This window comes from Laccaria bicolor, genomic scaffold (assembly GCF_000143565.1).
Source record: "Laccaria bicolor S238N-H82 LACBIscaffold_6 genomic scaffold, whole genome shotgun sequence".
NCBI classification, from domain to species: Eukaryota; Fungi; Basidiomycota; class Agaricomycetes; order Agaricales; family Hydnangiaceae; genus Laccaria; species Laccaria bicolor.
Window position 1 is genome coordinate 920,397 of NW_001889877.1, and position 12,543 is coordinate 932,939.

Consider the following 12,543-nt stretch of genomic DNA (forward strand, 5'->3'; position numbering starts at 1 on the left):
ACCAGCAAGGGAAAAATTGGGCGTTGCACACCTGGTGAACGATTCCGAAGACGTATGACTACCCAGCCTCCTCACGGCGACATGGGCGCCATACGCTCAACGGCTACTGCCCTGGTGCACGGCCGAGACCGCCCCAGCTCCCCCGTGATAAGAGAAAAGAAAAAGAAAAAAAAAAAGAAAGAGAAAATTCCCGAAGGCGTGTGGCTGTCCAGCCTCCTCACGGTGACATGGATGCCAACGCTCAACGGCTACCGCCCTGGTTCACGGTGTCGGCACCGTCCCAGCCCCCCGTAGTAAGCCGCCTCTCGCCAAACGGACGCCTCCACTAACTCCGCGAGATCAACCGCCCGCCTCGCCGGTCACGACAGAGCCGCTATGTCGCCCCAGCACCCCGTCCTCTCCGAAGACGTGCGACTGTCCAGCCTCCTCACGGTGACATGGATGCCCACGCTCAACGGCTACTGCCCTGGTTCACGGTGTCGGCACCGTCCCAGCCCCCCGTGGTAAGCCGCCTCTCGCCAAACGGACGCCTCCACTACTCCGCGAGATCAACCGCCCCCCTCGCTGGTCACGACAGAGCCGCTGTGTCGCCCCAGCACCGCACCTCCCCCGTGCGCACCTCCACCTCCACACCACGCCTAACGTACACAAAAAAGGAAAGGACATAGTTACCTCAATAATTCATGGCCAGCGATGTTAACCAGGATCCTGCAAGGCGAGTTAGTGACTTGTCTCGTTACCTTGAGCAGCTCGCCGTGGCCCATATCTTGCAAAGCTGGCGTGAAGATGTTGTGTGTCGAACCGTCGAAGATGGAGGAGAGGATGGAGAGGATGCCTAGTGGAGGGAGCGGAGTGTGGCTGCAAAGGCGGGTTTGAGTGAAGGTGGTGGTGGTAGACCGAGGTCAAGTTGTGAAAGACATAGAACGCATCCTGGCGAGGTTTTTATACCTTTTTGGAATGGCTGACCATCGGGAAGTCCCTTGGGTGTTAAAAATAGAATGACTGTCATACGTACCATGGTTGAATTTCAGCTTTTTTTGCGACTACGTTCAAGAAAATAACGATTCAGTAGGACGCCGAGCAAACTAGGGGTCGCCTACCTTAGGCGGTAAACTTTCTTGGCCTAAAGAAAAGAGCTTCAAAGTTAGGCATTGCTCTCGACATCGCGCTTGAAGTCGTCGAACATGGCAGAACAGATATCTTTTCAACGCCTTTTACTACATATTCAATTCCTAGTGCCCATGATTGCTGGGATGGTCACTGCTGCTGTATCAGGGTATCTATCATGAACTATATATAGTATGACTATTTTTTTCCAGATCGTTCACCTCAACCGCAACATGCTAGTTTTTACTTTGCTCGTTTTCTTGTGGTCTTAATCATACAGTTGATTGGAAGCTAGAAAGAGGTAAGGGGTCGGTGTCATTGAGAAGCGTTATCAGCGCGTGTCTAGGGAAAATCTGAACGTCCAAAATCAACGAAACGGGGCGTGGAGGAACAAAGACAGGGCAAACTCACATCGCAGTCACGAAGAATAGAATACATGTCCAAACCACGTCACTGGAAGAAGATTCAGCTTTTGCGCGTACGTCGAAACATAGATGCGCACCTTTAACCCACAAATCGATGCGTTAACCTGCTTCACGGTTGCTTGCACCCTTCCCAGATGAACCGCCTGTCCTCCCGTCAAATTATTCATCGCTACCAACCCAATGTTGAACCCCGGCTTCGCAACGTCAATTGCCAAGACGTTGATGCTCTTCACTACTCCCGCCCCATTATTGTACGTAAGCTCCCAACAAGTCCCACAGTCTGGCGAGTTGTAGCCCGCGATGGCGAAGGAGCCTCCGATATAAGGGAACTTTGGGAGTGACCCAAAAGTCGTGAAGCCTTTCGTGAGGAGGCCGTTGGTGCCGTCCGAGCAGGCCACAGTGGCGAGGGAAGTGCTCCCGTCGTCGTACTTAGTGTCGTATGAAACTTGGAAAGTTTGCGCTAAGCAGGTAGCCGCGAAGACGAGAAGAGATGAAAGGTATTTCATGCTGTGTGATGGGGGAGGGTAGAGAGGTCGATAGGAGGGTCTTTATAGGTTTCAGCCGTGACGTAAATAATACCCTGAAATCTAGGTAAAGCTGGGGCACTCAAGCTTCGGTCTCTCAGAAAGGGATAGGCGTTGCCTCGCTTGCAATTAGATCTAAACTTCGAGAAGAGATGTCATTGACTCACGAGGCTCCTCGTGTTTCGATTCCACTCACCTAGAATTAGGAGTTGTATCTGAACCATCTTCTGTTTATAAGAACTACGACCTGGACACGTTAGTGTTACTGAGGAATAGAATTGAAGAAGATAATCACATGCTTGCCAGTAGAGAAGGTTACGGGGTGCTGATTCCTTCATTCTTTCAGCTGCTCAAATGAGCAAAGAACTTCCTTCAATCTGAAGAACCTACTATCGAAATCACCCCCATATGACCACACCATGCTGGGCTGTTGTTTTTTGGCCCCCCTCTTCACATCGGTTACATCATCAATCGAAGGCAGACTCGCCGTCGCTCAAGAGCTCTTGGATTGGTTCTTTACCAGCTAAAAAGCCTCTGTAGGCGCAAGAGACGAAGTTTCTTGATTACCTAGGGGGTTAATGCTCGCTAATTCAAATCGCAGGGCGCGACTTGTGTGTTCGTGACCAATCAAGGTGCGCTTCTTCAATATGTATTCAACCCGTCGTTGACTGACAAAGACTGACAAGTATTGCGCACATGCTCGACCCACGTCACTAGCAGAAGAATATTGGTTCGCGGGAAAGCCGAGGTAAACACACCTCTTATTCCACAAAAACAAATGCTGGCCTCCTTTACAATCGCCTGAACCTTTCTTCGAGAACCGTATGGTTGCTGCCAAAGCATAGACCAAAATCAATACGGTATTGATCCCCCCGCATTGCGGTCAATCGCCAAACAAAAAGGATTTCTACCTCCCGCTTGCGGAATCGTAAACTTAGAGAAGAAAGGAGTTATTTAGAGATCTACTCACCTCGAATTAGAAGCTGAATGTTAATCCTTTTCTGTTGAGCCAACCCTCTCAATCGGGTGTCTTGAACGCGTAAGCTATCAATGGACTTTCGGCACTTAACGAGCAGGCGTCAAAATGATAATCATGCTTATCCGCAAGGGTGAACGGAGTGAATATTATTTTTTCCAGAGCACTGACAGCCATCATAAACTAGCTGCGCCAATTAGCAGCAAAAAGTCTCAAGTAAACAAGAACCTACGGGAGGGCAGAACGAAGAAGATGAATATTGCCGTTTTCTCGGAAACAGAGACTACTATAAACAACTGCTCTAAAAGTTAGCAAAGAGCTGCCTCAAAAAGAACAAGAACCTACCTCAGAACCATGTTAATCATCATGCCCTTCACCGACCCATACAATCCTGCCGTATGGTGTGGAATGCCGGTCGTTATCTGGCCTCTTCTTTACCAAAAAAACCGACCTCAACTATACCCGTTCCCACATTCTCGGTGAAATCGCTCTCAAGCTCGTTAGAAGGTGTACTTAGAATGAGCCAAGGAGAGGTCGTAGAATGACTGTCCAGGGACCAAACTGCTTCAATCGGCGTAGATGACAACGGTTCTTGTCCAGTCACAGAAGCGAGCTGCTTGCTGATTACGGGAAACGACTTTGCGTCAGTGACTATGCGAATGTGTGCGATTCCCTGTGTGGTTGATGGGTGCTGGACATTCGCTGGCGGTTTGGTTGGCACCTACAACCTCATTTTAGCAACGGTGAGGTCAATAAGCAACAAGAGACGTACCCTCAGATCTCGAGGTGTGATATCCCCACAAAAGAACGGCAAAGTTTCTTTATTTTCTTGAGGAGCCGATATGAGCCAACTGACGACCTTTCCATCAGTTCGTTTCCTTCCCCCATCTTCCTCCGCCTCGTAGAACGCCTCGCCTCCATCTTTCTTGGCACGGTCGTTGATAACGTCCGAGATTCGAATTGTGTGTGATCCGTTCCCCCAAAACGCGTAGTCAATCCAGCCTAATGGTTTGTTCGCCCAAGGGTGGGTGTCGCGTTTGACACGCGCCGGTGATCCAGGAGGGTAGTGAGAAGGCTCATGCGTGAAGGAGAGTAGCTCGAGGTACAATCCATCTGCGAAGACCTAGATGACCCGTCAAGTCAGCTTTTCTATCCTCATGAGATTGAGTACTCCACCACAAACCACGAGCGCATTGGCAGTCAAGCCACCGACGTGTTCTCCGCCAGGTATAACCCTGCGATGGGAAATCTAGTCAACCCGGTCCATAGATATGCTCTTCTGACCCTCACTTGAACCCAAGATCACTAAATTGTCGCGACGTCTCTTCAATCGAGCCTGGTGGAGACAGATGCACGATATGATCAAGGGTTTTCGTGTTCGTCGATGGGGTCGCCATGAATGTGAGAAGAAGAGTAGGGAATCCGATGGTGTCGCGTCAGGTCGCGTCGTTGTGAGTGTGAAGCGCCATGAATATTTTCTCAGCTGGACAAGGTTCGTCGCGACTCAAAGGTTTACAGGGCCACGCCGCTGCAGGTACCAGCAGCAGCCTCGTGCATTGCCAAAGATTGGATTGAACTCCTCCCCACTGGCACGCGAGCTCAGGCCTATGTAACACAAATATAGAGGTAAGGACCTAAATACAGTTGAAGACGGACGACATGTGCAGAAACGCGTTATGGATGACACCATTCCATAATTTGGACCCGAATTCAAGTAGATAATCTTCATCGTCTCGCATCTGCATCGCGCCAGGGAGTACTGGGCAACTTTCCACGGACTTTCCGATCTGCCGCCTTTTCGTTTGCGAATGAGTATTGAGGAGCACGGATAAGTTATCGACGAGTGCACAGAGCAGGATTTCGTGTTGCTCATCCTTGTCTCTGTGACTGGAAAATGTGTTCAAGGGATGAGACGATTCATTAGCTCCCCTACTTTCAGCCAAATCGCACGATAAGGGTCGGCATCCTCCTCTTCATGGCCATAGGCAGTAGAAAAATCCGCAAGGACTGGAAACAACATGGTAAGGTAGGATGCAACATCGTCAGCATTCAAGATAGGGGAATTGCAAAGATCGAGGGTGGTAAGGTGGAGACCAGAAGGATATTCTCCATCAAGCTGAGTGGCGAATATCGGGATTTGGCGCCCATCAACGCGAATGGTCAGCCTTTCCAGCTTTGGACAAAACTGAATAAGATGCTGCACTCCAGTAAATGTGCATCCCGGCACCTTGTTTAGGCCATTGGTTTCCGAGAACACCAGTGAACGCAACTGAGGCAGTGACTTGGCAAGTTTCATGAGGTTGTCGTTGTCCAAATCAATGGCCCGGGAAAATGACTCTAGATGGAAGTCGCGCAACTGCTTGAAGGGACTTAGGTGTTCAAACGCATGTCCATCCATATTGAAAGACTCTTCAGATGTAGAGTTCTCCAAGCCAAAGGTATCGCTCATCCATGGCTGATCGCGTATATGCAGGCTTTCCAACCTCAACGCCAAGTTGCACTCGTGAAGTGTTTTAAGAAGTCATTCTACGCTCCAGTGGGCATCGCTCGCGACTCGGGTAAGTGTCAAAGACCGCAACGTTCCTGACTGAAGCTGCAGTAGCAGCAGTCGACACGCTTTCATGGTTTTCGAACTAATGGCCAAGTGAGTGATGGCCGGGAAATTGTTTCCAACGTAAGGAACACAGTTCTTCACCTCCTGTTCTGTAACCGAAAGGTGGAGATTTTCAAGCATGGGGAATGTACTGATCATGGATATGGCACGGGATGTAAGCAACACCGGGTCACTCAAGCTCAAGCTCCTGACCCCACGAAGAGTGGACAAGAGCTCTAGCGACTCAGCCTCCTCTGGAGATGATGATTCTTCAGTCGAAAACAGCGCAAAACTTGAGAGATTGAGTAGTGAGGCCTTCCTTAGCACGGCTGTTGCATTCGCCCACAAAAAGGCATTGCTCAAGACACTGACTCGTATTTCTGTGACATTTGGGCCGATTACGAGGCGAGGATAAATGGCCAGACCATGGAAGCTGCCGTCGACAAGAACTACCTTCGTCACATTAGACAGGAGAGGGCCTGGAGATGGTTTTCGTGACCAAATGATGGGCAGGACTTGTGCTTCAAAATATCGGGGAAGCGAACCCGAGATAAACCGACTGATTCTGTGGGAATAAAAGTAAATTCTTTTGAAATCAGATGCGGTCAGATTCCTGATAATTCTCTATAGACAGAATTGGGTATGAAAAAATGCTTTTGTCTTGGGAAATATGGCTCACAAATTTGCCCTTTTTTATTTCCCAGGCATTTGGTGGAAGACATTTCAATAATGGAAGGAGTGTCTTTTGGGTGTGCCAAAGGATGTTCAAGGCTGGGTCCTGAAAAGCTTTGCAGGTCCTCGCGAGTCGTCCTAGCATCTTTGTGTCGCGAGCATGGTTGCGAAAGATGATGGAGAGAAGCTCCAGAATCTGTAAGCACTGGTGCATGCTGTAATCACGCGGTCGTAGTAACCACATTGCTCAAAACTGGGGACTTAAAAGGACTCGGAATGGGTGGTGGCCGAAGGATGAGGTTGACTTGAAGCTCCGGCACAAGATTGTGACCGTTTTCGAAATTTCGAACGGTGCAGATCAACATTCATCACAGCTCGATTCCTAATCACCACAAGCATGCGGCTGCCGTTCTAATCGACTTCGCAAGTCGAAAACAGATGAACTTTGCCGTCCTTGAACACTGGACGACAAAGGTCACCCCGCAGCAATTCGCGCATCTGTATGACATGGACATTATGGGCTTGTCTTCGTCCTCAATTTTTTGAATCGACCCATATGATACCCGACTTGCTCAGTTATCCGGGCCAAAAGTCCTCGCAGCTGTCTCTTTGGAAAAGGCAAACAGATGGCAGCCATTCGTTGGTTATAGGTTCTAGTTCTCTTCGCGAAGTTCACAATTTACAAAGGGGATCAAGGCATTTGGTTGAGCAGGCAAGCGTAACGTGTTTCGCTCTATAAGGTATGATTCCGTCTTGAAATGGAATAAGAACTGGCGAAATGCTGAAGTTTATAGTAGCGATGCGCTTGTCAAATCGCTAAGTATTCAACAGTGTAGTCCCCTTGCATTACTCAATGGTGCTGCAAGTAGTGCAAAACCGTCATCGCTTGCTGATTTCCAGCAAGTCCTACAATTAGGATCGCAAGAGAACCAGCAAGGGAAAAATAGGGTGTTGCACACTTGGTCAATGTTTCCGAAGGCGTATGACTACCCACCTCACAGTGACATGGGTGCCATACGCTCAACGGCTACTGCCCTGGTGCACGGCCGAAACCGCCCCAGCTCCCCCATGATAAGAGAAAAGAAAAAAAGAATTTTTCCGAAGGCGTGTGGCTGTCCAGCCTCCTCACGGCGGTGACATGGATGCCAACGCTCAACGGGTACTGCCCTGGTTCACGGTGTCGGTACCGTCCCAGCCCCCTGTAGTAAGCCGCCTCTCGCCAAACGGACGCCTCCACTACTCCGCAAGATCAACCGCCCGCCTCGCCGGCCACGACAGAGCCGCTATGTCGCCCCAGCACCCCACCCTCCGAAGACGTGCGACTGTCCAGCCTCCTCACGGTGACATGGGTGCCCACGCTCAACGGCTACTGCCCCGGTTCACGGTGTCGGTACCGTAGCTCCCCCGTGGTAAGCCGCCTCTCGCCAAACGGACACATCCAGTACTCCGCGAGATCAACCGCCCCCCTCGCCGGTCACGACAGAGCCGCTATGTCGCCCCAGCACCACACCCTCCCCGTGCGCACCTCCACCTCCACACCACACCTAACGTGCACAGAAAAGAAACAACATAGTTACCTCGATAATTCATGGCCAGCGATGTTAACCAGGATCCTGTAAGGCGAGTTAGTGACTTGTTCCGTTACCTTGAGCAGCTCGCCGTGGCCCATATCTTGCAAAGCCGGCGTGAAGATGTTGGGTGTCGAACCGTCGAAGATGGAGGAGAGAACGTCTATTGGAGGGAGCGGAGCGTGGTTGCAAAGGCGGGTTTGAGTGGAGGTGGTGGTAGACCGAGGTCAAGTTGTGGGAGACATAAGACGCATCCTGGCGAGGTTTATATACTTTTTTGGAGTGGCTGACCTCGGGAAGTCCCCTTGGATGTCGTTAAAAATAGAATGACTATTGAAACTATTTGCAAAGACGTACCCTGCTTGAAGTTCACATTTTCTGATTGGCGCATTCAATATCGTAGTAATTTAGCAGGCAACCCGGGCTAGAGCAAACTAGAGGTCGCAAAAGAAAGATCCCAGCAGCAGCTGCCATTCGCAAGGCGTATCCACCTAGCAAGTAAATAATTGCGCTCATCCAAGTAAGCACTTACCACATTTGAAACATGCACCCCCAATCCTCAATGGCGAGTTAAGAGGTAAAAAGGTGTCATTCGATCAAAATAGGTCTTTGTAACACAAATGTAGAGGTAAAAGGAATCTAAATACACTTGAAGACAGACGACTTGTGCAGAAAAGCGTTATGTATGACACCATTCCATAAAATATTTGGACCCAACGAACCCAAGGACAAACCCCAAGAAGATAATCTTCATCGTCTCGCATCCGCATCGCGCCAGCTAGTACTGGGCAACTTTCCACGGACTTTCCGCTCTGCCGCCTTTTCGTTTGCAAATGAGTATCAAGGGGGTCGATGAGTGCACATTGGAGCAGGATTTCGTGTTGCTGATCCTTGTCTCTGTGACTGAAGCATGTGTAACATGTTCAAGGGACAAAACGATTCATCATTTTCTCTACTTTCAGCCAGATCGCGCGATAAGGGTCGACATCCTCCTCCTCCTCCCCCTCCTCTTCATCATAGTAGGCAGTAGAAAAATTCGCAAGGACTGGAAATAGCATGGTAAGGTAGGACACAACATCGTCAGCATTCGAGATAGGGGAATTGCCGAGATTGAGGGTGGTAAGGTGGAGAGCTGAAGGATATTCTCCGTCAGGCTGAGTGGCAAATATCGGGATTTGACGCGCATCAACGCGGAGGGTCAACATTTCCAGCTTTGGGCAAAACTGAATGAGATGCTGCATTCCAGTAAATGTGCATTTCGGCACTTCCTCTAGGAAAACTGTTTCCGAGAACAGTAGTGAACGCAACTGAGGCAGACACTTGGCAAGTTTCATAAGGTCGTTGTCATCCGAATCAAATGAAGACGACTCTAAATGCAAGCGGCACAACTGCTTGAAGGAACTTGTGTATTCAAACATCAAAAGGTTCTTCAAGTCCAAGCCAGGGTTAGTCCATGAGCCATCACGTACATGCAGGTTTTTCAACCTTGATGCCAGGTTGCACTCATGAAGTGTTATAAGAAGCCTTCTGATGCTCCAGTTGGCGTCGCTCGTGGTTCGGGTAAGCGTCAAAGACCGCAACGTTTCTGGCTGAAGCTGGAGTAGCATCAACCGACAGGCATTCATGGTGTCCGAATTGATGGCCAGGTGAATGATGGCGGTGAATTTGTTTTTAACATCAGGAACACAGTTCTCCACCTCCTTCTCTGTCACTGAAAGCCGAAGATCTTCAAGCATGGGGAATGTACTGATAATGGATATGGCACGAGATGTGGGAAGCACCGAGTCACTGAAGCTCAGTCTCCTGACACCATGAAGAGTGGACAAGAGCTCCAGCAACTCAGCGTCCTTTGGACTTGACGATCTTCCAACGACCAGCGCGAAACTTGAGAGATTGAGTAGCGAGGCCTTCCTTAGCACGGCTGTTGTATTTGCCCACGGACTCGGAAAGTCGTTGCTCCAGACCCTGAGTCGTATTTCCGTAACATTCGGGCTAATTACGAGGCGAGGATAGATGGCAAGACCATGAAAGTTGCCATCCACAAGGTTGACCTCCGACACATTAGACAGAAGAGGGCCTGGAGACGGTTTGCGTGACCAAATGATGGGCAGGACTTGTGCATCAAAATATTGAGAAAGCGAACGCAAGGTAAACTGATTGAAAATTCTGATTCTGTGGCAGTAAAAGTAAATTCTTCTGAAATCAGACGCGGTGAGATTCCTGATGATACTCTGTTGGGCATGAAAAGATGCTTTTTTGTCTTATTAAATATGGCTCACAAATTTGCCCTCTTTTATAGCCCAGGCATTGGGTGGAAGACATTTCAATAGCGGAAGGAGTGTCTTTTGGGTGTGCCAAAGGATGTTCAAGGCTGGGTCCTGAAAAGCTTTGCATGTCCTCGCGAGTCGTGCTAGCATCTTTGGGCGATGAGCATAGTGGCGAAAGATGATAGAGAGGAGCTCCTGGATCTGTAAGCAGCGGTGCATGCTGTTACTACGCGGTTGTAGCAACCACAATCCTTGAAACTGATTTAGGAGGAATGGGTAGTGTGGTTGATCACGAACGTTGAAGCTGATCAAAAGGATGCCACCGACTTCAAATTTCGACCGTGACACAACTACACTTGAGGCTTTATTGATGATCCAAAACACCACTTCATTCATGGCGCGAATTCGAAAGACCACAAGCATGCGGCTGCCGTTATTTCATCGACTTCGCAAGTTGGGAACAGAGGAACATTGGACAACAGCCTGAGAGGCCACCCCGCAGCAATTCGCGCATCTGTATGACATGGATGAAGGAGCTTTGGGAATTGAAGTTCTCGTTACTGGAAAGCGACAGTGCTCACTGGGGCTCTATATCATGCTATGGCCATGGCTTGTCCTATAAATTCTGGGTTTACGGGACTTGCTCAGTTATCCGGGCCAAAAGTCTTCGCAGCTGTCTCTTTAGAACAGACAAACCGATGGAAGATTCTTGGAATGGTACACAAAAGGGGTATCCTTTCCTAATCAACTGTGTCGATGTGTTCTCAAGGCCTTGGTTCATTATCAGTCATTCGTTGGTACGTTTTTCCCAGCTAATTCTCTTCGCGACGTCCACAATTTACAAAGGGGATCAAAGACATTTGGTTGAGCAGGCAAGCGCAAAGTGTTTCCCTTTTCAAGGTATGACTCCGTCTGGAAATGGAATAAGAACTGGCGAAATGCTGAAGTTTATAGTAGCGATGCGCTTGTCAAATCGCTAGGTATTCAACAGTGTATTCCCTTGCGTAACTCAATGGTGCTTTAAGTAGTGCAAAACCCTCATTGCTTGCTGATTTCCAGCGAGTCTTACAATTAGGACCGCAAGAAAACCAGCAAGGGAGAAATTGGGCGTTGCACACGTGGTGAACGATTCCGAAGACGTATGACTACCCAGCCTCCTCACGGCGACATGGGCGCCATACGCTCAACGGCTACTGCCCTGGTGCACGGCCGAAACCGCCCCAGCTCCCCCGTGATAAGAGAAAAGAAAAAGAAAGAAAGAAAGAAAGAAAGAAAAAAAGGAATTTTCCCGAAGGCGTGTGGCTGTCCAGCCTCCTCACGGTGACATGGATGCCAACGCTCAACGGCTACCGCCCTGATTCACGGTGTCGGCACCGTCCCAGCCCCCCGTAGTAAGCCGCCTCTCGCCAAACGGACGCCTCCACTACTCCGCGAGATCAACCGCCCGCCTCGCCGGTCACGACAGAGCCGCTATGTCGCCCCAGCACCCCATCCTCTCCGAAGACGTGCGACTGTCCAGCCTCCTCACGGTGACATGGGTGCCCACGCTCAACGGCTACTGCCCTGGTTCACGGTGTCGGTACCGTCTCAGCCCCCCATGGTAAGCCGCCTCTCGCCAAACGGACGCCTCTGCTACTCCGCGAGATCGCCCCCCTCGCCGGTCACGACAGAGCCGCTGTGTCGCCCCAGCATCGCACCTCCCCCGTGCGCACCTCCACCTCCACACCACACCTAACGTACACAGAAAAAGAAAGAACATAGTTACCTCAATAATTCATGGCCAGCGATGTTAACCAGGATCCTGTTGGGCGAGTTAGTAACTTCGTTCCATTACCTTGAGCAGCTTGCCGGCTTTGCAAGATATGGGCCACGGCGTGAAGATGTTGGGCGTCGAACCGTCGAACAGGGAGGAGAGGATGCCTAGGGGAGGGAGCGGAGCGTGGTTGCAAAGGCGGGTTTGAGTGGAGATGGTGGTAGACCGAGGTCAAGTTGTGAAAGACATAAGACGCATCCTGGCGAGGTTTTTATACCTTTTTGGAGTGGCTGACCTTCGGGAAGTCCCCTTGGATGTCATTAAAAATAGAATGACTATTGAGACTATTTTAAAGACGTACCCTGCTTGTACATAGTTCGAATTTTCTGTTTTTCACCTTCAATATCGTAGTAATTTAGCAGGCAACTCGGGCTAGAGCAAACTAGAGGTCGCCCGGTTTTGGCGTGGACAATTGTATGCCGGAGAATGAAGAAAATAAGATCCACAGAAGGCTTTCGAGGCCCGCTAACGAGTAATACTAATGGTGTCGCTCATCCAGTGAACACTTACAGTAGAATACGGGCTCAGAATCCCCAATGGCGAGCGTCGTATCAAGAAGCAAAACGTTGTCGAAATTATATTCTGTCGTCAAGGTCTT

General features: G+C 49.8%; 3 protein-coding genes across 3 annotated transcripts; all 3 read right to left on the reverse strand.

Annotated features, from left to right (window-relative positions):
- Positions 1-1,250: 1,250 nt before the first annotated feature.
- LACBIDRAFT_172945 (cerato-platanin-related secreted protein) lies at positions 1,251-2,051 on the reverse strand. The gene is made up of 3 exons (XM_001878434.1): positions 1,610-2,051; positions 1,519-1,560; positions 1,251-1,460 (listed from the first exon to the last, which is right to left on the reverse strand). The coding sequence occupies exons 1-2, from the start codon at positions 2,036-2,038 to the stop codon at positions 1,558-1,560; spliced, it is 432 nt and encodes a 143-aa protein (XP_001878469.1). The 5' UTR covers positions 2,039-2,051; the 3' UTR covers positions 1,251-1,460; positions 1,519-1,557.
- Positions 2,052-3,450: 1,399 nt separating this feature from the next.
- Positions 3,451-4,429, reverse strand: LACBIDRAFT_315678 (uncharacterized protein; the record flags this gene model as incomplete). Its single annotated transcript, XM_001878435.1, has 4 exons — positions 3,451-3,753; positions 3,805-4,155; positions 4,216-4,267; positions 4,323-4,429. 4 exons carry the CDS (start codon positions 4,427-4,429, stop codon positions 3,451-3,453), a joined length of 813 nt encoding a protein of 270 aa, XP_001878470.1.
- A 4,359-nt stretch (positions 4,430-8,788) lies between these two features.
- LACBIDRAFT_324746 (uncharacterized protein) lies at positions 8,789-10,528 on the reverse strand (the record flags this gene model as incomplete). The annotated part of the gene is made up of 3 exons (XM_001878436.1): positions 8,789-10,096; positions 10,145-10,333; positions 10,430-10,528. 3 exons carry the CDS (start codon positions 10,526-10,528, stop codon positions 8,789-8,791), a joined length of 1,596 nt encoding a protein of 531 aa, XP_001878471.1.
- Positions 10,529-12,543: the final 2,015 nt, after the last annotated feature.

Bases quoted from the DNA above. Each gene is read 5' to 3' on its own strand.
- LACBIDRAFT_172945 (XM_001878434.1), bottom strand. From the start codon at position 2,038: ATGAAATACCTTTCATCTCTTCTCGTCTTCGCGGCTACCTGCTTAGCG.